At 46.9% G+C, this 27,014-nt stretch overlaps 1 protein-coding gene across 4 annotated transcripts in view; it reads right to left on the bottom strand.

Moving 5' to 3' along the window:
- The window catches only part of LOC129819642 (ephrin type-A receptor 7-like), a 168,649-nt gene that overhangs the window by 23,491 nt on the left and 118,144 nt on the right, over window positions 1-27,014 (bottom strand). For all 4 annotated transcript variants that reach the window (XM_055876071.1, XM_055876072.1, XM_055876069.1 and 1 more), the window contains exons 4-6: window positions 22,730-22,885; window positions 19,911-20,240; window positions 123-247 (exon numbers count right to left, since the gene is read on the bottom strand). In XM_055876071.1, coding sequence (XP_055732046.1) covers window positions 123-247; window positions 19,911-20,240; window positions 22,730-22,885 — 611 coding nt within the window. The remainder of the gene's footprint in view (window positions 1-122; window positions 248-19,910; window positions 20,241-22,729; window positions 22,886-27,014) is intronic.

Genomic DNA, 27,014 nt, shown 5'->3' with positions numbered 1-27,014 from the left:
TCTTTTAAAGAGTGAATGTGACAGAGTGGACGGGTGTAACAAAGCGGATTTGAGATGAAATGTAACACGACGGAGTGGACCGTATATGACGGAATGACTTAGTTTAAAGCTTCTTTAGTTACCTTTTCGTAGTACTTGATCTCGTACTCGGTGCTGCTGCTGTTGGGGTAGCTAGGCTCCCTCCACATCAGGGTGAGGCTGCGCTGCTCAATCTTCTCCGCACGCAACTCACTCACCAGAGAGGGCGCTGTCGAGAGGAGGACGGGCCAAAAGAGAGGGAATTATGTGAGAAAAAGAGAGAAGGGGAAAGGACAGCGGTGGGTGGGGGGGTGAAAGGGAGAGAAGAAAATAAATAATTAAATATATTTATCAAAGTTCTGTCTGGGACGACTTCATCCAAGTCATAAAAGTTTCATGATGTTAGCGCTGAGCGGGTCTCCATACAGTATTCATTGATGGCTGGAGGGTGGGCGGAGATGTTCTCTCCCTATCAGACTCAGTCCTGGTCAGAACTTTTTGTTTCGGACTCAATAATATCCAGTAGATGTGTTGAATGAACACTGACAACGAACAGTGTAAAAAAAACATTTCCACATTCTATATGACATTCTATAAGACATTCTTTGATAAATACTTCCTTGATCACATGACCTGAAGTGACCAGGAAATGTCCCTTGTTACCACAGATGCTCCAAAAGCTCCGCCCACTCGTCAAGCTATAATTAAGAGGTCATTAACGAGGCAAGGCAAAATTAGCTGACACTCAAACCTCGAAAGGAACACTTAAGTGCAGCTCATTGTCAGTCAACGACCAGTACGGTTGAAGCCTTTTGTCATGACCATAATTAACATATTGCTAATGAGCAGCAAATAATCAGTAAACATTCATTATATTTTCATTGCTCGGTATTTTCTGTCCATCTGCCGAGCCATGTTTCAATTTGTGCAATTCTCCCTTTCTTTCTAAACCTCTTTCCCATGTCAATTCTGATTAGTCCGAATGTCTTTCTCCTTAATCGTGCTTATTTCACTTCTAATCTCTTTCGAGACCTCTCGTCACCTTCCACCCCCCCCCCCACACTCTGATTTTCCAACTTCCTTTCTATCAAATACAGGCCCACACACACATCCACCCACACCCCGTGTGACCCCGGCCTCAGTCTCCCTCTCAGTGGAACCGGTGTTGAAGTCGTTTTGAGGCGAGGATCAAAGTCAGAGCCGACCTTGTCTTTTGGAGTATCCCTCATATTGGTCTGTGTCTTACTGGCAGCTAATGAGGGCTGCACACAGCCTGGATGAGCCTGTTCAATTACAGCCACAGGCAGCAACTCAATGATGAGACAATAGAGCAAAATGGACTGGTAAAAGACAAAGCATTCTGATAGAAATCCTATGAGTGTCCGTGTGTATTTGTGTTGTGTGTGTGTGTGTGTGCGTGTGTGGGTGGGGGGGGGGGGGGGGGGGGGGTGTATCTATCTCCACCTACTCTCATCTCAGTAAAAGGCAGAGGTCTATACCCAGAAGCGCCTCAACATTCTCGATACACGCGGGAAACCGTTGAGCCTGAAAAACCCAGCAGCGTTGCGGTTCCTGACACGAAGCGGTGCGCCTGGCACCTACTACCATACCCCGTTCAATATTTTGTCTTGCCCATTCACCCTCTGAATGGCACACACACAAGCCATGTCTCAAATGTCTCAAGGCTTAAAAATCCTTCTTTAACCTGTCTCCTCCCCTTCATCTAGACTGTCTGAAGTGGATTTAACAAGTGACATCAATAATCGATCATAGCTTTCACCTGGATTCACCTGGTCAGTCTACGTCATGGAAAGAGCAGGTGTTCCTAATGTTTTGTACACTCAGTGTATACCACACTGTAAACAAACAAACAAAAAAACATATACACACAGGCATACACAATATGGTGAGACACACACACACACACAGAAGCATAGGCAGGCACACAGACCGATACTGGCAGAATCAGACGCATGGACACACACGCAAGCGCACACATCCCACGTGAAATATGCGCTACTTTGAGCAGCGAGTGCTGAATTAGATACACTAAGAACACAGTGTCAACTTCCTCTACCGTCTACAACTCCGGGCCATTGTTTGCCATTCCTTTGTGATTAATTATGCATGAGACAAACTGCTCCAAGACTCAGGCTCAAATGAGTCCGGCTCACAGCGGTAACGCCATCTGACAGAATCCTACCTGCGGACACGTAGCCAAACCCGGTGGTATTACAGGCTTGTATTGAGTTTGGAAAACACTAACACACTAAGGGAGAACATTTCAAACCTACACACCCTGGTAGCGTAGTTGCAAGAACAGAAATATAGAGTGTGAAGAAAACCCACACACACTTGGAAAGGACAGGGGTTTAGTTACACAGACCAATGTAGTAATGCACATACCCAAACCCGAAAATATTCCATCTCGCACCGGCGTACACACACACAGAACCCCCTCACACAACTAGACACACACACTAATATCTAGTTCCCCATCCGGTCTGAAAGCAGCTGGTGTGTGTTCATTGGGCTGACCCTGTCTGAACGAAAGGAAATGGATGCTGAGAGGAGACTGAATTGGCCGCGGCAGACCAAGCCTAATTTCCACAGGCATTAGACCGGAGGTTACGACCTTACAGGACTCCACTGTAATACAGAACCATACCCTGTGGCTAACAAGACAGATGAACCACACCACAGCTTTAACAGTCCCCCCCCCCCCCCCCCCCCAGCATCATAGACAGCTTCCACAGAATGACATGGAGGGAAAGACGGACGGATTTGACACAAACAGATCCAATCCCTTTCATTTCGGAGTCCAAGATGTTTTAATGGTGTGGAAGGCATTTAAGCTACGTGGTCTGATGGCTCAGTTCTGGCATGTGTCTATGCAGGTGGTGTACAGGCACAAACACGGCTTCTGATTCATAGGCAGTTGCACCTGCCTACCATCTGTCTGCCACCAACAAAGTTGCAGTATAAAACGACATGATATAGTAAAAGACAGCTATGCGACAGGCAGGTAGATTGGCACAAAATGGCCCCCGCCTCCACAGTTGGATTCTATCCTCACGCAGCCAACCAAGGTGCAGTATAAATATATGCTACATTGTGCAGACAAAAGAAGATGTGGTGGCGGCGGTGGCTCTATTGCAGGTAATGAATACAATTTGGCACAAAATGGCCTCTGTGTTCCACAGCTGCACATGCCGTCCATCTTGACGCAGCCAACAAAAGGTGCACTATGCTGCTTCTCGCTATCACCGAAGACAGGCAGTGGAGCTGTAGTCCCTCAGGACCACCGCAGAGAATGAGAGTGTGTGAACATATCTCCCTCCCTCTTTCTCTCTTTCCCTTCCTCCATCCATCTCTCTGTCTCTTTTCTGTTCTCCCCTACAGCCCTGTTTATGCCTCTGCAATGAATAAATCCATCTTACCATGCAGAGGTTTCTTTGTTCTACTCGTCTCCCTCTCCCCCCGTCTCTCGCTCTTGCGTGTGTGTGTGTATACATCCAGAAAAAGACGAGTGATTGAGCCAACATGTATCAGCCAATCATGTCAGAGAAGTTAACAGGCTGTAAAGTACAAGTGTACAGCATTACTCCAAACATCTACAAGCTGGGTTAAAGCTGACTTGGGGAGGAAAGGAGACGAGTTTAGTGCTACAGAGGCATCCCACATCTCTGGAGTGCCTTTGTGTGTGTTTATGAGTCTCCCTGAGTCTTGGCATAGCTAAATGAACTCAGAACAATACCATTATAAAACACTAAGATACTGCGGGACAGAAATACATATTTGGGGTGATGGTAGAATTTAATTTTTTTTTTTCTGAGATCATCTGAATGCCACTACATTGTGTGTGTGTGTGTGTGTGTGTGTGTGTGTGTGTGTGTGTGTGTGTGTGTGTGTGTGTGTGTGTGTGTGTGTGTGTGTGCGTGCATGTATACCCACCAGTAAAGTGTGTCAATTGCCCTACATAAAGTATGCACCTCTGTGACAGTCACCAAATCCAACGCAACCTTTTAAAAATCATTCAACACACGAATAAGCCCCAGCCATCAAAAAAAAAGAAGAAGCCCACTCCCTTCAATCAGAATCCGTGTGAGCCACAAAGACAGACCTGCGATAATGACGTTGTGTTGTGGCCCAGCATCACCTCCCAGGGCTCACTATCTGGCAGTGGCCCCCGCTTTTAATCTGGGTCTATCAGCCGGCCCAGCGGTGGAGCGCTATCTGGCAGGATGTCCCCCGCTCCCTGTGTAATCTGCCCTATCAGTATTCAGTCTGTCTGCACGCACCGTGCCGGGCCCAGATAAAAACCTCACAATTACACCGGCGCACCAGCTACCCAAAATAGGAAGGGGTATAAAGAGAGGGAGGAAGGAGAGGAAGGAGGAGAGGGGCGGACAGATCGAGTCAGAGGCAGGTATTACTGCTGGCCATTATCATTCATATGAACCGCTGTCTGTGAGTGTGTGTGAGAGTGACATACATTCTGAGAGAAAACACACACACACACACGACAGAGGATTCTGCAATTTGTGACGAGAGTGGGAGAGAAGGGTGAGGGAGGGGAGAATTGACACCTGCCACAGATACATTTTCATCTAAAGTCCACGATTATAGACTGTGGGGGCTCGGTGTGCGTGTGTGTGTGTTTGTGTGTCTGCGTGTATCTGTGTTTGCATGTGTGTGCTCGCTGATAGTGTGATAGAGAGAACCAGAGGAGGGTGACAGAGTGATTACATGTGCCAGCCTGTGGGTGGATGGATGGATGGATGGGTGAGCAAGAGCCAGAAAGTGAATTAACGAGAGAGGCACATGATTGAATTATGAAGTCAACTTAGCCCCCCCCCATCCCCCATCTTCCACAGTTCTATAGACCAAATTCATCCGAAATACAAATTCCCCAAATCATTCTCAAATGTTTGGGGCTCAAACCAGATCGGCAGTAAGTGGTTTGGACGGACTAGCTCCAGAATAGCCGAATAGCTCAGTCTGTCAGTAACTATCCTCTTCCTGTGATTTTTGGATGGGTGAATTCTTCTGTCTTCTTCCATAACCCGTGACGGTTGCTGTAAGCTAGGCAGACTGTGGCGGGGCTCACATCCACACATACTGGGAGAGGCAGACCTGTCGCCGCGGTTTGGCAGAGGAGATGGAGAGAGCTCAACACAGCCTGACAGAACACCCAGTCAGGGGGAAATGCCCCACACACACACACACACACACACACACACACACACACACACAAAAGACATAAGCAAGCCCACACACTCACACAAATAAACAGCAAACAGAGGCGATGAATTTACAGGGAGTGCAGATTGAAGTTTGAGGGTATAAAGTGCTGATGACTGCTTAAAGAGCAAGAGAAACACTGTCACACAGAGCTGGATGCACATACTGTGTATCACAAACACACTCTGCACGCACACACACACACGCACAAATGACCGTGGGGATATGTAGGCTAAATGGGAGGTGTGTGTGTTCCATTTGTGCTGTATTAGACGTCAGTGGGTGGGAGCTAAGTGATGAGAGACTGCTGTGTGTTAGGCCTGTCACTGTTGTGTCTGACAGACCAGCAGGAGGGTGACAGACAGTTGAGCTCATCAACAAACCCCCCGAGACACACACGCACACACCCTTAATGGAACACTGGTCACTTTAATAATGTTTCCATACGGTCTATCCTACGTATTCTTCAGATATACTACATATTCTATCCATAATGTCTATACATCCCAACACACACACACACACACACATATATATATATATAAACTAACCAAAAAAAGAAAAGTCCTCTCACTGTCAACTGCGTTTATTTTCAGCAAACTTAACATGTGTAAATATTTGTATGAACATAACAGGATTCAACAACTGAGACAAACTGAACAAGTTCCACAGACATGTGACTAACAGAAATTGAATAATGTGTCCCTGAACAAAGGGGGGGGTCAAAATCAAAAGTAACAGTTAGTATCTGGTGTGGCCACCAGCTGCATTAAGTACTGCAGTGCATCTCCTCCCCATGGCCTGCACCAGATTTGCCAGTTGTTGCTGTGAGATGTTACCCCACTCTTCCACCAAGGCACCTGCAAGTTCCTGGACATTTCTGGGGGGAATCGCCCTAGCCCTCACCCTCCGATCCAACAGGTCCCAGACGTGATTAATGGGATTGAGATCCGGGCTCTTCGCTGGCCATGGCAGACCACTGACATTCCTGTCTTGCAGGAAATCACGCACTGAATGAGCAGTACGGCTGGTGGCATTGTCATGCTGGAGGGTCATGTCAGGATGAGCCTGCAGGAAGGGTACCACATGAGGGAGGAGGATGTCTTCCCTGTAACGCACAGCGTTGAGATTGCCTGCAAAATGACAACAAGCTCAGTCAGATGATGCTGTGACACACCGCCCCAGACCATGACGGACCCTCCACCTCCAAATCGATCCCACTCCAGAGTACAGGCCTCGGTGTAACGCTCATTCCTTCAACGATAAACGTGAATCCGACCATCATCCCTGGTGAGACAAAACTGCGACTCGGGAACTCAGTGAAGCTGCGACTCAGTGAAGAGCACTTTTTACCAGTCCTGTCTGGTCCAGCGACGGTGGGTTTGTGCCCGTAGGCGACGTTGTTGCCGGTGATGTCTGGTGAGGACCTGCCTTACAACAGACCTACAAGCCCTCAGTCCAGCCTCTCTCAGCCTATTGCAGACAGTCTGAGCACTGATGGAGGGATTGTGCGTTCCTGGTGTAACTCGGGTAGTTGTTGTTGCCATCCTGTACCTGTCCCGCAGGTGGGATGTTCGGATGTACCGATCCTGTGCAGGTGTTGTTGCACGTGGTCTGCCACTGTGAGGATGATCAGCTGTCCGTCCTTTCTCCCTGTAGCGCTGTCTTAGGCGTCTCACAGTACGGACATTGCAATTTATTGCCCTGGCCACATCTGCAGTCCACATGCCTCCTTGCAGCATGCCTAAGGCAAGTTCACAAAGATGAGCAGGGACCCTGGGCATCTTTCTTTTGGTGTTTTTCCAGAGTCAGTAGAAAGGCCTCTTTAGTGTCCTAAATTTTCATAACTGTGACCTTAATTGCTTACCGTCTGTAAGCTGTTAGTGTCTTAACGATCGTTCCACAGATGCATGTTCATTAATTGTTTATGGTTCATTGAACAAGCATGGGAAACAGTGTTTAAACCCTTTACAATGAAGGTCTGTGAAGTTATTTGGATTTTTACGAATCATCTTTGAAAGACAGGGTCCTGAAAAAGGGACGTTTCTTTTTTTGCTGAGTTTATGTATATATTTAAACTCCGGACTCCGACATTGCTCGTCCTAATATTTCTATATTTCTTAATTCCATTATTTCACTTTTAGATTTGTGTGTATTGTGAATTGTTAGATAGTACGGCACTGCTGGAGCAAGGAACACAAGCATTTCACTAAACCTTCAATAACATCTGCTAAATACGTGTATGTGACCAGTATAATGTGATTTGTTTTTGACAGCTGCACAATGAAGATCTTAACAGTTGTGAGGAGGCCAAAATGAAAGAGAGGAGGGGTTGAACGAAACAACTTCAAATTTCCTCTCCTTTCACCGAGATGAAAAACGGGTTTTCAGCTCTCTGCCTGGAGACTGAGTCATTGCGCTGTAGAGACTTCCGTTCAAAAGGAGCCCTCCAGCCCAGCATGTTACTCTGATCAACCAAGGGTGTCTGTCTTTTCAGTCTGTGACTGTGTGCGTGCGTGTCTTTTATGCGTGTGTGTTTGTGATGGTGTGTATGTCTGTCCGTGACTGTGTGTTGTCTATGTGTTTGTGTATGACTGCAAAACACTGAACGGAAAAACATCAATTCAAAGTACCATGTGTGCAGACACTAAAGTGCGTCCTCATAGACCCTGATAATAAGCCAAGCTAACCAATTCAAATTCTCATCACTGGCTGACAAAGCGTCTTAAGTGGCCGGGCCTCAGTCATGAAAAGTTGTTTGACGACTCTATTCATTTGGTGGTCGCTGAAGCCTCACCTAGCCCATCACTTTTCATTAGGAGACCCAAAAGGCTTGGCACACACACCTCAAAAGGGAGAGAGAGGGGTTACAAAGACATTGATTTTTTTATTTTTTTATTCAGTGACCAGGAAATGAGTTCTCTCGTGAGAAAGTCACTTTTCATGGACTTGTACGTTTTGTGTGCACCCCAGGAAGAGTAGCTGCTGCATGTGCAGTAGGTAATGGAGATCCTAATAAACTAACCCCCCTGTTCTCCTCTCTACCTCCTGCCTCACTTCCTCTCCTCCTCTCTCCTTTCCACCTATCCTCCTCTCCTCCTCTCTCCTTTCCACCTATCCTCCTCTCTACCTCCTGCCTCACCTCCTATCCTCCTGCCTCACCACCTGTCCTCCTCTCTCCTCTCCACCTCCTGCCTCACCACATGTCCTCCTCTCTCCTCTCCACCTCCTGCCTCACCTCCTGTCCTCATCTCCTGCCTCACCTCCTGTCCTCATCTCCTGCCTCACCTCCTGTCCTCATCTCGTGCCTCACCTCCTGTCCTCATCTCGTGCCTCACCTCCTGTCCTCATCTCGTGCCTCACCTCCTGTCCTCATCTCGTGCCTCACCTCCTGTCCTCCTCTCGTGCCTCACCTCCTGTCCTCCTCTCGTGCCTCACCTCCTGTCCTCCTCTCGTGCCTCACCTCCTGTCCTCCTCTCGTGCCTCACCTCCTGTCCTCCTCTCGTGCCTCACCTCCTGTCCTCCTCTCGTGCCTCACCTCCTGTCCTCCTCTCGTGCCTCACCTCCTGTCCTCCTCTCGTGCCTCACCTCCTGTCCTCCTCTCGTGCCTCACCTCCTGTCCTCCTCTCGTGCCTCACCTCCTGTCCTCCTCTCGTGCCTCACCTCCTGTCCTCCTCTCGTGCCTCACCTCCTGTCCTCCTCTCGTGCCTCACCTCCTGTCCTCCTCTCGTGCCTCACCTCCTGTCCTCCTCTCGTGCCTCACCTCCTGTCCTCCTCTCTCCACCTCCTGTCCTCCTCTCTCCACCTCCTGTCCTCCTCTCTCCACCTCCTGTCCTCCTCTCTCCACCTCCTGTCCTCCTCTCTCCACCTCCTGTCCTCCTCTCTCCACCTCCTGTCCTCCTCTCTCCACCTCCTGTCCTCCTCTCTCCACCTCCTGTCCTCCTCTCTCCACCTCCTGTCCTCCTCTCTCCACCTCCTGTCCTCCTCTCTCCACCTCCTGTCCTCCTCTCTCCACCTCCTGTCCTCCTCTCTCCACCTCCTGTCCTCCTCTCTCCACCTCCTGTCCTCCTCTCTCCACCTCCTGCCTTACCACCTGTCCCTCCTCTCCACCTCCTGTCCTCCTCTCGTGATCTTGCCCCCCTCCCCCTCCCCTCAGTAGGATTCCCAGAGAGGTGCGCTGAGCCCCCATGCATCTCCACAGGAACCAGGGCATCTAAAGCAGGCCGAATAAATCCTCTGAAGATATTGAAATGTCAATCCCAGCCCCCCGACCCCCACTCTCCTCTTTCCTCTTCCCCTCATCTAAAGGGCTTTAAACATGCCACTGAGGAGCTCAACAACTGGAGAGGCCACCGCTCTGGGGCTGGGGGATTTGGGCTTGTGGCTTTTTGTCGAGCAAAACGCGTCTGTGAGGGTACAACGCTGCGTACAGAACCCTCTGTGCACTGTAGGCTACAATACCTCGAGTTTCATTGTGTTTGGCCTGGAAATGGCTGAGCTGTAGCATTTTCTTTTTAGAATCAAATAATGTTGTCACGCCCTGACCTAAAAGAGCCTTTTTATTTGTCTATTTGGTTAGGTCAGGGTGTGATTTGGGTGGGCAATCTAGTTTTCCTATTTCTTTGTTTGGCCTGGTATGGTTCCCAATCAGCGGCAGCTGTCTATCGTTGACTCTGATTGGGGATCATACTTAGGCAGCCTTTTTCCCCACCTTAGTTTGTGGGATCTTGATTTTGTTAGTTGCTGTATAGCCTGCAGAACTTTGCGTTCATTTTGTATTTTGTTGGTTTTTGGTGTTAATTTTAAAATAAAGTAAGATGTTCGCCTACCACGCTGCACCTTGGTCTCATTCCAACAACGGACTTAACAAATGTTGTGTATGTTTGCTGCTTTTCATTAAATCATGTATGGCTGTTTTTTAGACTATGGCCTAATCCAAATTCATTCGGGCAGAATTTTGTAGATACAGCCTACAGAAATTTGATCAGCTACAGTTCATGCGAATATATTTGGATCTGGTAAAAAGCCGACATTTGGTGGTTTCCCCCAAAAAATACTCCTTGTAATATGACTATATTGGGCTCCCGAGTGGCCCAGCGGTCTAAGGCACTGCAGCTCAGTGCTAGAGACGTCACTACAGTCCCCGGTTCGAATCCAGGCTGTATCACATCCGGACGTGATTGGGAGTCCCATAGGGCGGCACACAACTGGCCCAGCGTTGTCTGGGTTTGACCGCGGTACGCCGTCACTGTAAATAAGAATTTGTACTTAACTGACTTGCCTAGTAAAAATAAAAGGTTAAATAAATAAATGGAAACGTTGTGATTTTAAATACACAAGGTAACAATAAGCCTATAATTAAAAAGGGCCAGCAGTGATTCTAATACTGGGCTCTCACCAAGTCACATGCTCAATAACAGCTTTCTTAGGCGTTTCCATCGCCCATTTATTCATTGACGTCAGTGAGGAGAGACACATTACGGTCTATCAACAACATAGGCTCTCTCATTTAATAGTCTATTTCAGGTTAAACATCAGCCCTATTCAGACGGGATTCGTTTTACTGGGGGAGGTCGGGGAACGTAATTTTGTGCAGGAGCACAAAAACACCCCATCCATCATTTTTGTTCTGTGCAAATCTGCCACGTCAGTCATTTTTACATGGCGGTAGACGAACAATTCCAGAAAGAACCACCTCCATCTTTGGGGTGAAGGTAGAACTCCGAGGTCCTCTGACAATAGCCTACTAGTCCCACGCGAAACGACATCCATGTGTTTTCAGAGACATGGCAGAGGTTTGACAGGTGCCGCTCGCAGTTTGAACAAGAAAACAACAATTGATTTGATAAATTGATGCTTAAAACAAAAAAGTTCAGCGCACACATTTCATGTGAATGACCTACATTTAAAACTTTTTGGGAAATGACAACTACCGCTAAAATAACGATTATGATCACAATTCTTCAATGTAAATATTAAATGGGGACATCTATACATTTGGCAGCCAAGCATGAGTTATCAGTCTAGCCTTTTATCATTTAGACATATTGAAATACAAATCATGCCTAGAATTAAAACCCCCAGGTTTCCATCATAAGACTCAATTGAATTAAACCTTTTTTTTTATTACAAGGAGAAGTAAGGAAAGGAAAAACGAAAACAAAATCGTCATCTGGAATAGCACACATGATAATAATTCCATAACCATTGTCTCTAGTAACCTAATACTAGCCCTGTCCGAATAGGGCTATGGATTTATAATAAGCGTGACATTTCATAACCGGATCGCCAGATCATTTAGTTCATCTGAACAATAGAAAAGGAAAATATTGATGGAGTTGCGCAATAGCCTATCCTACACAATGGCATCCTCAGGGCAGATATGTACACAAGTACGCACGCGTTACATTTCTCGCTCACACACGCAATCGACATACGCACACTTCCAGCGTGACCTGATACATATGAGAGACACACAGATATTACCTTCTCTCGCTCTCATACACAAACGACACATGCACAATTAAGCGTGACGGGGACACACACACACACACACACACACACACACACACACACACACACACACACACACACACACACACACACACACACACACACACACACACACACACACACACACACACACACACACACACACACACACACCTAACCCACAGCTGGATAATGGGTCCCATGAGCCCCTTGGGGCAGGAATGATCCCCATTTACCCAACTCCCGCTCTTCACACACCCTTCCATCCATCCAATCCTCTATACCCCCAACCCCCCTTGAGGGTCTGTGGCGTACCGATAAACCCCCTCTCCCTCGCTCTCTCCATTCATGGGAAATCCTTTCTGTCAGGGTGTGTGTATTCCTTTGGAGGCTTTCAGGGGACAGACCCCCTTGCACCTCTCCCCAGTTCATAGCTAGTCTACAGACTCTACTTTCACTGTGTGTGCTTTGTCACACACACACACACACACACACACACACACACACACACACACACACACACACACACACACACACACACACACACACACACACACACACACACACACAGAGCTGTAGCCTGCAGGCTAAATAACCCGTATTTTAGATTAGAGCAGCAGCGGACGCCAAAGCGTTGCGCCCACACCTCCAGCTAACAGGCTTAGCCAGCACACCAAGCCCGAATACGTTACAGCTGCACGTGAGACGGGGATGGGGAGAAGAGAGAGAGAGAGAGAAAGAAGAGAGAGAGCGCGAGTGGAAAAAGGAGTAGAGAAGCCTGTGCTCAGTCAGTAATGCAGTACTCATAAAGGTCAGTGGGGGTTTTTATGGGTATTGTCTGAGGACGCACAAAGGGCGTTAGCACGCTTAACCTTCGAGGGGAGCAGATTGTACCAGGGGTTTGGTCATGCTTTGTTGGTGATCTGAGGAGAAGTGTGTCAATGGTGCGTGTATAATGCAGGCCTTCTAATACACGTGCAAAACACCCATACACCTCGCCATAAACGTCCCACAGAAAAGTCACATATCAATAGAAAATCCCTCCAATTTGTTAAGCCTTGTCTCTCGGTCTCAGTCTCAAGGAATATGGCACTGTACAACCCACTCAATCCCCGCGACAACAAACAGAAGGACATGGCTGCTAACAGCCCATAATAGCCATACATCAACTCTAAGCCGTGACAGCCATTGAGAGAGAGAGAGAGTCTACACATGGCTTGCCGAGAATGTCGGTCTCTAACCTTGGAGGGAGCGCAGCAGTATAGTTTATTGGCTGGGTGGGGACTAGAGGGAGCAGCTCTACACAGAGTGGATTAGCCTAAAATATGCACAGGGCATAAACTGGCAGCGTTTTATAACGTCTCTCCTTCTTAATGTATAAAGGCCCCGGGCGGGCAGCACTCAGAGAAGCACACAATGAGAAAGGCCCCCGTTCCACTCTCTGGACCAGGGAGATTTATGTCTAAATTAGTAGGGCTGGTTAGAGAGAGAGAGAGAGAGAGAGAGGGGGTATGAGACACAGGAAAAGGATTGAAGGGAGAACAGAAAAGGTGAAAGAACAAATTAAAAAAGAGTGCAGACAATGGGAGAGGGGGAAAAGGAGAGCACGATAAGGAGGTAGAAAACAGGAAGAGATCGAGAAAAAGACAAGCGGCGTTGTAGTTGGAGGTGCGTGGCACGGAAGACAGACGAGACGGAGCATTTTGGAGTGCCGGCAGCCTCCACGTCACGTGTCAAACTCATTCCACAGAGGGCAGAGTGTCCGCGGGTTTCCCCTCCTCCCTTGTACTTGATTGATGAAGGTCACTAATTAGTAAGGAGCTCCCCTCACCTGGTTGTCTAGCACACGCTAGGCCCCCCATGGAATTTGTTTGCCACCCCTGCTTTACGTCTTTAGTACTTGAGTTAGGTAAAAGGTTAAGGTTACTTCCTGGCATTGACGACTTGGGTCTTTGATCTCAAAACTCAGGTCTAAGAATGCAACTAGCCCTGAGCTGAGGAGGCCTTCAAGGCCTCCGTTCGCTCAGCATTTGTGCACTTGTCAATTTGTATCTCTCTCTGTGCGACATAACAAGTAAGTGCTTTCCCTTGGCGTGTGTGTGTGTGTGTGTGTGTGTTCAGTGTTTATGTGTGTTCAGCCAACCGGTTTCTTTATGCTTGTGTATATATATATATATATATATATATATACAGTACCAGTCAAAAGTTTGGACATACCTACTCATTCAAGGGTTTTTCTTGATTTTTACTATTTTCTACATTGTAGAATAATAGTGAATATGTCAAAACTTTACAATAACACATATGGAATCATGTAGTAACCAAAAAAGAGTTAACCATATCAACATTTATTTTATATTTGAGATTCTTCAAAGTAGCCACCCTGTGCCTTGATGACAGCTTTGCACACCCTTAGCATTCTCTCAACCAGCTACATGAGGAATGCTTTTCCATCAGTCTTGAAGGAGTTCCAAAACATGAACAGCTCTTGTTGGCTGATTTTCCTTCATTCTGCGGTCCAACTCATCCCAAAACATCTCAATTGGGTTGAGGTCGGGTGATTGTGGAGGCCAAGTCATCTGATGCAGCACTCCATCACTCTCCTTGATCAAATAACCCTTACACAGCCTGGAGGTGTGTTTTGCTTCATTGTCCTGTTGAAAAACAAATAATAGTCCCACTAAGTGCAAGCCAGATGGGATGGCATATCTGCCGAATGCTGTGGTAGCCATGCTGGTTTAGTGTGCCTTGAATTCGAAATAAGTCACAGCAAAGCACCACCACACCTCCTCCTCCATGCTTCACGGTGGGAACCACAAATGCAGAGATCATCATATCACCTACTCTGTGTCTCACAAAGACACAGCGGTTGGAATCAAAAATCAGACCAAAAGGACAGATTTCCACTGGTCTAATGTTCATTGCTCGTGTTTCTTGGCTCAAGCAAGTCTCTTCTTCTTATTGGTGTGCTTAAGTAGTGGTTTCTTTGCCGAAATTTGACCATGAAGGCCTGATTCAGGCAGTCTCCTCTGAACAGTTGATGTTGAGATGTCTGTTACTTGAACTCTGTGAAGCATTTATTAATGCATTTATCCTCTGCAGCAGAGGTAACTCTGGGTCTTCCTTTCCTTCCTTTCATCATAGCGCTTGATGGTTTTTGCGACTGCACTTGAAGAAACTTTTGAAGTTCTTAAAATGTTCCGTATTGACTGACCTTTGTGTCTTAAAGTAATAATGGACTGTCATTTCTCTTTGCTTATTTGAGCTGTTCTTGCCATTATATGTACTTGGTCTTTTACCAAATAGGGCTATCTTCTGTATACCACCCATACCTTGTCACAACAAACCTGATTGGCTCAAATGCATTAAGGAAAGAAATTCCACAAATACATTTTTTAACAAGGCACACCTGTTAATTGAAATTAATTCCAGGTGACTACCTCATGAAGCTGGCTGAGAGAATGCCAAGAGTGAACAAAGCTTTCATCAAGGCAAAGGGTGGCTACTATGAAGAATCTCAAACATTAAATATATTTTAAAATATATATAAAATATATTTGTTTAACACTTTTTTGGTTAATACATGATTCCATATGTATATTATTTCAGCCTTTATAATAGAACGCTTGTTACCATGGCAGCCTTTACAATAGAACGCTTGTGACCGTGACAGCCTTTACAATAGAACGCTTGTTACCATGACAGCCTTTACAATAGAACGCTTGTTACCATGACAGCCTTTACAATAGAACGCTTGTGACCATGACAGCCTTTACAATAGAACGCTTGTTACCATGACAGCCTTCACAATAGAACACTTGTGACCATGACAGCCTTTACAATAGAACGCTTGTGACCGTGACAGCCTTTATAATAGAATGCTTGTGACCGTGACAGCCTTTACAATAGAAAGCTTGTGACCATGACAGCCTTTATAATAGAACGCTTGTGACCGTGACAGCCTTTATAATAGAACGCTTGTGACCGTGACAGCCTTTACAATAGAACGCTTGTTACCACGACAGCCTTTACAATAGAACGCTTGTTACCACGACAGCCTTTACAATAGAACGCTTGTTACCACGACAGCCTTTACAATAGAACGCTTGTCACCACGACAGCCTTTACAATAGAAAGCTTGTGACCGTGACAGCCTTTACAATAGAACGCTTGTTACCACGACAGCCTTTACAATAGAACGCTTGTCACCACGACAGCCTTTACAATAGAAAGCTTGTGACCACGACAGCCTTTATAATAGAACGCTTGTGACCATGACAGCCTTTATAATAGAACGCTTGTGACCGTGACAGCCTTTACAATAGAACGCTTGTGACCACGACAGCCTTTATAATAGAACGCTTGTGACCATGACAGCCTTTATAATAGAACGCTTGTTACCATGACAGCTTTATAATAGAACGCTTGTGATCACACACATAAATATTGCACTTGGGGAAAAAACATCTTAAAGTAGAAATAGAATGAAACAAACAGGCATTCTATTTTTGCTCTATTATAGTGGCCACTATAGACATCGATCAAGTGCACAAGACTACATGTGTGCAAAAATAATGTTCACTAGTAAAAACATTTTATAATTCCCCTCACTCACACACTCACGTGTTACTGTCAAGTTCAACACAACAAAAACAATATCTTTGGGCTACACTGCACATTATTACATTGTACACGTTCTACCTGTGGACATCTGTTCTACAATGTGCCAGCAGAGCATGATACCCGTTGCTGGCATAATTGATCTCTTTCAGGCAGAGTACACCTGGCACACCCCTTTTTATCCACGGTATTGAAAAAGTGAGAAAGAGGGAAAGTGTGTGGTGTTCCTTTCACCTTTACAGTGGCATCCAGCTTAAGCCAGGCCCATCTTCAACTACACTTGATCCCTGAATCCACTTGTTTAACAAGCAATGCCTCATTTTCACCTAATTCTCTCATTCTGAAAATTAACCACATACTGTAGAGGGAAAACATTAGTTAACAGATAGTGGTTAGTTCGTTAGCGAGTTAACTATTTTCACACAGATTGCCAGGGTCCAGTAAGCAACTGACGCGTTATAACTTGAGGAACGATGTTGTGCCAAAAATCTCCCCCCTGCCAGAACCCCTCCTTCGCGTGAGCGAGCACACACTCAATTCTTCATTGCTGCGACTTGCTTGCTAGTTGAGACTTCTGATCTTCACTCTGTTGTCAGTTTAGCCTACATTTCACTGATCTTAGTAGCAGAAAGCAATTTTTTATTTGTGTCCTTTGATCGCGGGGGAGGCACTAGTCATGTCTGCAGTTTGGCTATTTGTTTCAAGTGTATTAGTCTATAAATAAATCTCTTTGCCAAAATTCATCATCTCTCCCATGTCTTATTCGACTAGTAGTTGTTCTGAAATGTTTAATGCTTGCCTACATTTTACTCCCTCCTCTATGTTTAATATAACACACATACATTAATTATTATTTTTGGTTGCCTATCCTGACGTGAAGTTTGTTCTATAGAAAGTATTTGACACTGATGTGTGCCACAGAATGTACTTGACCCTAGTCACAAAATTAAGGAAATTAGAAGGGGGGGTGGGGATTTCGGCAGGCAAGAAATGTCCTTTCTAATTTCCGCAATTTTGTCACTAGAGTCAAATACTGCTAGCACATCTGATTTTGTAACGTTAGCTGTCTGACTTTATTAGCAAGCTAATTTTCACACCATAAACTCAATTATTTGATCCGTTAAGTTGGCTAATGTTGCTCAACATTACTCTGGCTAGCTAACGGAGAATTTGATCCAGCTTGCAAGATACTTAACAATGCTAATACTTGTTCGACCACACCTTCTCCATCACCTCAAATTTTCCAAGTGCCAGTTGTTTTTCGGTTACAGCTCATGAAGTACGCTTCATCACCTTCTCACCCCGTCTCCGTGGCCCGGCTTCTCGCCTAATGTTACCTCTTCCTTATCATTCAGGGGACGTGCTGCTGTAACCTTCTCACCCCCGTCTCCGTGGTCCGGCTTCTCGCCTAATGTTTCCTCTTCCTTATCATTCAGGGGACGTGCTGCTGTAACCTTCTCACCCCCGTCTCCGTGGTCCGGCTTCTAGCCTAATGTTACCTCTTCCTTATCGTTCAGGGGACGTGCTGCTGTAACCTTCTCACCCGCGTCTCCGTGTTCCGGCTTCTCGCCTAATGTTACTTCTTCCTTATCATTCAGGGGACGTGCTGCTGTAACCTTCTCACCCCCGTCTCCATGGTCCGGCTTCTCACCTAATGTTACCTCTTCCTTATCGTTCAGGGGACGTGCTGCTGTAACCTTCTCACCCCCGTCTCCGTGGTCCGGCTTCTCACCTAATGTTACCTTTTCCTTATCGTTCAGGGGACGTGCTGCTGTAACCTTCTCACCCCCGTCTCCGTGGTCCGGCTTCTCACCTAATGTTACCTCTTCCTTATCGTTCAGGGGACGTGCTGCTCTAACTGGCAAGCTGCCTTTCCAGAGCGCACGCTGATGCTGTAACTAGTAAGTTGGTTGTCTCTTCTCTCGTCAGTCACGTGCTGCGCTGCATTCTGCTGTTATATAAACGATTGGCTGAGCCTTGGATACAGCAGCCAGTATTGCGCCAAACGCACATCACTTGTTTGCCTACAGCCAAACCCCCCCCCCCCAAAAAAAACTTTTCTCATCAGCTCTACACAAATCACGTAGGTCACCTATTTTGGAGTCAAAACGGCGAATTTCACCGAAAGGTGACTAATTAACATCCCTGGTTATGAGGATGACTGAGTGAATCTTTGTAAGAATGCAGATATAGGCCATTCCGTGACCCTTGGATTTAGCCCCATCCAGCATTCATCTAGCATCCATACTATTGGTACCATCCAGCACACACACACACACACACACACACCTGTTCGCTAAGCCCTCCCCCCATACCCCTCCATGCACTTACACAACCTCCATTTTGTAATTGGTCAGCACTAGAATCTAGACCACTGTCACACACAGAGGCACTCCCAAACAAACACATTTTCATGCACGCACACATGTACAGTACACACTCTCCCTTACAAGCTCACACACACACACCACAAAAACATACCTGCTCCTTTACCAAATCATGAATATTGGAGTAAAACATTTGGTGTGAAGAAGCCATCGTGATAGCTCTCCTTAATGACTTCACTGTGTGTGTGTGTGTGTGTGTGTGTGTGTGTGTGTGTGTGTGTGTGTGTGTGTTTGCCTGAGTTGATTTTGCCCCACCGTGGAACATCAAAAGTGCTGGCGTTCCATTTCCAAATGTGCATTAATACAAGCTCCATTCATAACGCATTGCATTTGCTTCCACTAATTAACAATTAGAGTACAAAACACGCTCTCACTTCGAGGGCTTCCATTTCGTCTTTCCTCCGCATATGCAAATGAAACACTTCATTTTTCCTTTTTCCCCACAGCAGGTTGATGTTAGTGAAATATCAGCCGGCGAATGCAGACAAGTTGAATAAACATGAGTCATCAAATGTGTGAGAATGTATGGAGTCTGGGTCGGTGGTGGGGGGGTTGCTGGGTGTGTTGTGTGTGTGTGACAGGGACACTTTGCTGAGTGCTTTTTTAAAGCCTCTGGCTAATGGCTTTGTGAAGGGTGTGGATGAATATGAGATGGCCACACCGTGATGACGGGAATCTTTTAGCTAGCGCCGAGAGGAGAGGGGCGCTGAGCCGAGGGTGTGTGTGTCATCAGTTCAGAGTTTGTGTACAGTGTGCTTTTGAGCACTCCTTGGTCCTCAGACGTTCGTGGTGTTTCTGATTTGAGGGTAAAGAACGAGAATCAGTGTGATGTGTGTGTGCGCTCCTCTGTGTGTGTGTGTCTGTGTTTAACTATACTAGTAGGAACTAGAAGTCCGCACAAGAATAGTAAAAAAACTAATTTGACCAACTGGGGACATTTTGTTAGTCTCCCATAGGTCAAATACTATTTCTAGGGGATTAGGGTTAAGGTTAGAATTAGGTTTAACGTTAGGAGCTAGGGTTAGTTTTCGGGTTAGGTTTTCGGGTTAAGGTTAGGGTTAGGGAAAATAGTAGTTTGAATTGGACTGAATTGTGTCCCCACAAGGTTAGTTATACAAGACTGTGTGTGTGAACACAACTTCCACTGACCTGGCACGCTAGTTGACACGTTGACCTGTGTGTAGAACCTCTTGTTGGGCAGGAGCTCTGATACGCCATTGAGGGCCTCGACCGTCAACGTGTAGTTGGAGTTGGCCATGAGGTTGACCACGGTGACCGTGCGTTCGGTCAACCCGCTCTGCTGGGGCATGAAGCCCACGCTGGCCCCGCACGGCTCACACTGAAGCCCCACGCACCGGCGGCAGCCCACACTGTAGGTCAGGTCCCCCCTGCCGCCCGTGTCCGTTGGCGCGCTCCACTCCAGGATCATGGTGGACTGCTTGAGGGTGTAGACCAAGTCTTTGGGAGGAGAGGGGGGGCCTGGGAGGGAGAATAAGTCACATTTAGTGCTCGTCTTTAGGCCCCCGTATGATGTTTAAAAGTTAGGCATTTCTATGACATATGATTATTCTATATGATGTACTTCCTACCTACAGTGCCACAGCAGGTTTTATTTAGCCTTTCTTTAACCAGGTAAGTCACTGAGAACACATTCTCTTTTACAATAACGATCTGACCAAGATAACAGCGATATACCGTGCAGCAAAGCAGAAAAGTGAGGACGTAACAGACTAGGCACCAGTACATCAGACATCAGTATGAGGGAATGACTAAGGAAGTGTGCGGGCTAGATAGCAATCAGGTCTAAAATGAGTGCAATGTATTTGAATTCAGCATTAAAACCAGTGGCAACCAATTACTACAGAACACTTCACTCTGTAGTTCTATTCTCAAAGTGTAGCCCGCCCCAGAATGGTAGCTACATGGTGTTACTGTGCTAGCACACATCTGGCTAAGATGCCTATGTAATACTTTGATAAGATTGAGATGAGAAAGGGATTATGGGTGATGCATGGGGGGAGAAGAACAGAGAAAATAAGACTAGCCAAAGCAACTAAAGCTTGCCTGGTCTAGATGAAATGTGTGTGTTTATGACGACAGAACAAAGGAGCCGTAAGTGAGACATGTATAATATGCTGCTCGCCGACTATCTTTATTCACTCATGCGATTTCTAGACAGTCTCTGATCTACCGACCACCTCATCTTACGGCGGATTGAGAAATAAAATGGAGGGAAATCTATTAGTGATGGTGAAGTGTAATGCTGTGTGTGTATACTGTGTGTGGTTGTGTGTGTGTGAGAGAGCAAGGACTGTCTATTAGTTATTTAAGTCAACAGTCATGGCTGGAACAAATGCCTTGTTTACAAACCGCAAATATGAGTCACCGCAGAAAAGGTGGTTAGTGCTCGCGGAATGAGAATCCTCTCTTATCAAAAGGTGAAATACGACGGGTGCATCTCAATAGTCCTACATAGCTTCCTCTCTTCACCTGGTAGGAGGTTCTGACAATGGTCAACCACACTCATGCGCACGCAGAACGGTCACCTTCAAGGCCTCGCGCTATTATAAAGCAAAGCCTTTACATGACGCGGGGCTGTAACCGTGCATGTTTCAACACATGAACGGAACATAAAAGGTACTGGTCCATTAAAGGATATCGATGGTGGTGTGTGTGTGTGTGTGTGTGTGTGTGTGTGTGTGTGTGTGTGTGTGTGTGTGTGTGTGTGAGAGAGTGAGAGAAAGACTTGTGGGAAAGTGACAATGTACACTATTTCTGTGGTAATAATGCAGGTGTAGAGGGGCGATAAACGTGTCAGTGGGTGTATACTGAATGCTCTCTCAGTGGGGTTATGTAACACGGTAACGGAAGTGGGGCACAGCTGTGGTGTGTGACGTGCTCATCAGCGAGCACGGAGCAGCTCACCTTCACTTATTCATTAAGACGTACCTGCACGCACACAGCTGGGCCTTCATAGCCTCGTCTCTCCTTCTCTCTCTCAAAGTTCCTCTTAGTCTCCCTCTTCCCATCTATCATTCCTTCACAACTCTTTTCAGTTCTCCTCCCCGTCTCCATTTGTCTGTCCTCCCATCTGCCTGTCTCCACCTCTCCACACAATAGCTTGGTGGAATCAGGAGATGGTCACAATTACTGAATCAATATTGTAATTAAATGTGGTAATTAAAGAGCTATAAATGCTATCCCCGACTGCCCCTGATCGATATGAAAGCACCGGGAATCAATATCGTGATTAAACCTTCTAATTACAGGGCTATAAAAAAACTGGAGCTGATCCGAGCCAAGAATGAGCACACTCAATTTCTGACCTCTGTGTTTTATTGTCTGGTACACTATAGAGCATATTATTCAAGGAGCTTATTAGGTGGATTAAATCAGGTGGCGTGTGTGTATTTAACCATCAATACTACAGAGGGTTAGTGGTTAGATCAATACGGCTGCCCCTGACGGGATGGTATGGAATTGGCCTTGAATATATGTGCGTTGGAGGGGGAGTGTGGGGGGGTTGCTAAAGTGATGGAAGGGTGAAAAGAGATTGGGTGACCAAGTGGGGGGAAAGCTAGAGGGAAGATTTTGGTTTAGTGGAGGACTGATGGGTGAAGTATGAAGGGAATAGGGGAACGATAGAGGGATAAGGTGAAAGACGGGTGAAGGACAGTGGGATTGGGTTACCTGATGGATGGAGGGATGGGGTAGAGAGAGCGGGAGGGAGAGGGAATAATTAAGTGATGAGGTTAGGGAAGGGGAGGAGGGCCGAAGGGACAAGGTCAGTGGGAGGATAGAGGGGGTCGGGATTATGGTCAGAGGGGAAGTGAAGGAGAGAGAGAGAGAGACTAAGAAGAGGAATGACAGGGTTACATGGCTGGAGGAGAGGTGATATGATAGAGTGATATAGTCAGATGAGGAGTTGCATAGGAACAGGTGTGTATGCGCGTGCGTGTGTGTCTTACGGGTGCAGGGGGCGGAGGGGTTGTCCAGGGGGGTCCTGAAGTGATCCTCCTCACACACACACACCACCGATCCTTCCTCCTCAGCCACACTGTTGGCCGGGCACGGAAAACACTCCTGCTGTCTGGATGACATCTTATACGAGCCAGGGGGACACGCTGAGAAAAAAAGATCAACATAAATATGCATTAAAAACACATTACACGGTATTATTATATCAGTTGGTGTATGTTTTAAAACTGCTGTAACGTACTGATAATGGTTTAGCGACATGGGGTACATACATTCAAGCTAATTATGTCTTCTGGGGGAGAGAGAGAGAGAGCGAGCGATTTTAGAAGGCGAGATTTGATGACTCAGCCAGCTGTAAGGCTGAACACAAACACATGATGTTGAGCCTCTAAGCTGAACATCTGGTCAATAGAACTGGACCAGCTAGTCAGTACAGAACCAACACATGATGTTGAGCCTCTAAGCTGAACATCTGGTCAATAGAACTGGACCAGCTAGTCAGTACAGAACCAACACATGATGTTGAGCCTCTAAGCTGAACATCTGGTCAATAGAACTGGACCAGCTAGTCAGTACAGAACCAACACATGCTGTCCAATCTCTCTTCAGGCACCGAGCTACTCAACCCCTCGACCTTAATCTCCTTCTCCAATTCATTCTGTCATCTCCTCCCTTCTTTCTCGCGTGTTAACGGCTCCTGACAATTCCTTATTACACAACTCCGTTTAATTTGGGACTGGGGGCACGGAGAGAGGGAGAGACGGAGAGAGAGAGAGAGAGAGCGAGGCAGGGAAAAGAATGATAGAAAAAGAGAGCGTGAGAGTGACTACACGCACACCGCACAATCACGCATGGCCGTTAGTTTGTGTGCGTCCCCGTACTATTTCCACTCTTTCTCACTGGGGTTCATTTTCCGCTTGCCATGCCAGAGCTCCGAGTGGTAATGTGTGTGAAATCGGTTGAGCGCTGCTCCCCTCTGTCACCGGGTCCCCAACAACATTTCTACATTGTCACCTTCAGCACGCTCTCTATTCCCATTATGATCACCATCATATTCATCACTGCCGTTCCCGATCCTACTGCTAATGCACTGGGGTTAGATAATACATGAATGTGGCTGTGAAGACAACGGGCCCCAGCCTCAACGATGCAACCGTGTCTGAGCGGAGGGTAAAGCCTGAACGGTGAATAGATGGTGGGTTTGGGTGTAACACACACACACACACACACACACACACACACACACACACACACACACACACACGTAGACGCAACACACACAGACAGATGCATCACGCACACAATTTAAAACACGCATGCACACACAGCCTCGAAGTCACACCGATTAGCCCTTTCAAACTCCCCAAGCTGAGACTGATGTGAAAGCGTGAGTGTGTATGGCGTAGCGGTGTCTGTAAGAACCTTGTAATCGTCTGTCTAATGACTTCCATTACACTAACACCGAACAGCCTGCTTTGTAGAGAACCCCTCTTTGGCTACTGTGCTGCAGAGGGTGAAGAAAAACCGTGCTTCTGAAATGGCTGGATGTAGCTGCTCTCTTTTTGGCAGGGGTTCCCGTTTTATCAGTACAATTACATGTAGATCAGACTGCCCGCGTGGCGCATGTTGATTTTGTCCATCCACACCAGAAGCGATCAGGACACGCAGGTTGAAACATCAAAACGAACTCTGAACCAACTAATAATTTGGGGACAGGTAGAAAAGCATGAAACATTTATGTCAATTTAGCTAGCTAGCTGTTGCTAGCAAATTTGTCCTGGGATAAACATTGGGTTGCCATTTTACCTGAAATGCACCAGGTCCTATACTCTGACAATTGATCCACAGATAAAATGGTAAACCGAGTTCGTTTCAAGTAATCTTTCCTCCTTCAGGCTTCTTCGGACTTTATATGGTGGTTGGCAACCAATTTAAGGTGCATTACCACTACTGGACTGGAGTGTGGACCTCAGTTCATCTGATGTAGAAAAATGAATCAATGCTTTTGTCACTTCTAGATTAGAAGCAATGCTGCAATGCTCTACTTTACTGCAATGCTCTACTTTCCGGCTAACCGGATAAAGCACTAAATAAACTTCAGTTAGTGCTAAATACGGCTGCTAGAATCTTGACTAGAACCAAAAAATGTGATCATATTACTCCAGTGCTAGCCTCCCTACACTGGCTTCCTGTTAAGGTTAGGGCTGATTTCAAGGTTTTACTGCTAACCTACAAAGCATTACATGTGCTTGCTCCTACCTATCTCTCCGATTTGGTCCTGCCATACATACCTACGTACGCTACAATCATAAGATGCAGGCCTCCTTATTGTCCCTAGAATTTGTAAGCAAACCGCTGGAGGCAGGGCTTTCTCCTATAGCGTTCCATTTTCACAGAATGGTCTGCCTATCATGTCAGAGACGAAGACTCGGTCTCGACCTTTAAGTCTTTATTGAAGACTGGGCCTCCCGAGTGGCGCAGCGGTCTAAGGCAGTGCTAGCTGCATCACTGCAGATCCTGGTTCGATCCCAAGCTGTGTCGCAGCCGGCCGCGACCGGGAGACCCATGAGGCGGCGCACAATTGGCCCAGCGTCGTCCGGGTTAGGGGAGGGTTTGGCCGGCCGGGTTGTACTTGTCCCATCGCGCTCTAGCGACTCCTGTGACACAATCAGGTGTACGGTGTTTCCTCCAACACATTGGTGCGGCTGGCTTCTGGATAAAGCGAGCAGTGTGTCAAGAAGCAGTGCGGCTTGGCGGGGTCGTGTTTCGGAGGACGCACTGCTCTCGACCTTCGCCTCTCCCGAGGCTGAAAGGGAGTTGCAAAGATGGGACAGGACTGTAACTAACAATTGGATATCACGAAAAAAGGCCCCAAAAATATACAAATATTTTTTGAAGACTCATCTCTTCATTAGGTCCCATGATTGAGTGTAGTCTGGCCCAGGGGTCGAAGGTGAGCGGAAAGGAAATGGAGCGATGAACCGCCCTTGCTGTCTCTGCCTGGCCGGTTCCCCTCTCTCCACTGGGATTCTCTGCCTCGGACCCTATTATGGTGGCTGAGTCACTGGCTTACTGGTGCTCTTCCATGCCGTCCCTAGGAAGGGTACATCACTTGAGTGGGTTGAGTTAGACGGGATCTTCCTGTCCAGGTTCGTGCCATGGGGGAGATCTTCGTGGCTATACTCAGCCTTGTCGAAGGGCAGTAAGTGGTTTGCGGATATCCCTCTAGTGGTGTGGGGGCTGTGCTTTAGCAAAGTGGGTGGGGTTATAACCTGCCTGGTTGGCCCTGTCCGGGGGTATCGTCGGACGGGGCCACAGTGTCTCCTGACCCATCCGGTCTCAGCCTCCAGTATCTATGCTGCAAAAGTTTATGTGTTAGGGGGCTAGAGTCAGTCTGTTATATCTGGTGTAATTCTCCTGTCTTATCCAGTGTCCTGTGTGAATATAAGTATGCTCCCTCTAATTCTCTCTCTCCCTCTCCCGGAGGACCTGAACCCAAGGACCATGCCTCAGGACTACCTGGCCTGATGACTCCTCACTGTCCCCTGTCTACCTGGTCGTGCTGCTGCTCCAGTTTCAACTGTTCTGCCTGTGGCTATGGAACCCTGATCTGTTCACCGGACGTGCTACCTTGTACCGAACCTGCTGTTTTCGACACTCTCTCTCTACCGCACCTGCTGTCTCGAACTCTGAATGCTCGACTATGAAAATCCAACTGACATTTACTCTTGAGGTGCTGACCTGTTGCACCCTCTACAACCACTGTGATTATTATTATTTGACCCTGCTGGTCATCCATGAACATTTGAACATCTTGGCCATGTACTGTTATAATCTCCACCCAGCACAGCCAGAAGAAGACTGGCCACCCCTCAGAGCCTGGTTCCTCTAAGTTTCTTCCTAGGTTCTAGCCTTACTAGGGAGTTTTTCCTAGCCACTGTGCTTCTACACCTGCATTGCTTGCTGTTTGAGGTTTTAGGCTGGGTTTCTGTACAGCACTTTGTGACATCAGCTGATGTAAGAAGAGCTTTATGAATACATTTGATTGATTGATTGATCTTTCAAATCACCCACGTGGGTATATGCTCCTAAAAACCTATGAGGAGATGGGAGAGGCGGGACTTGCAGCGAGGCGGGACTTGCAGCGAGGCGGGACTTGCAGCGAGTGGTGTGGTCAGCATGTTACAGTAATGTGGTTTGAATGGCAGGAAGTCAAGACAAATGTGCAATCTCGATAGCCAAAATGCTTTTTGACGACGACGGGGGACGGGGGGT

This window comes from Salvelinus fontinalis, chromosome 22 (assembly GCF_029448725.1).
Source record: "Salvelinus fontinalis isolate EN_2023a chromosome 22, ASM2944872v1, whole genome shotgun sequence".
NCBI lineage: Eukaryota > Metazoa > Chordata > Actinopteri > Salmoniformes > Salmonidae > Salvelinus > Salvelinus fontinalis.
This window is presented reverse-complemented; position numbering and strand designations above follow the sequence as displayed.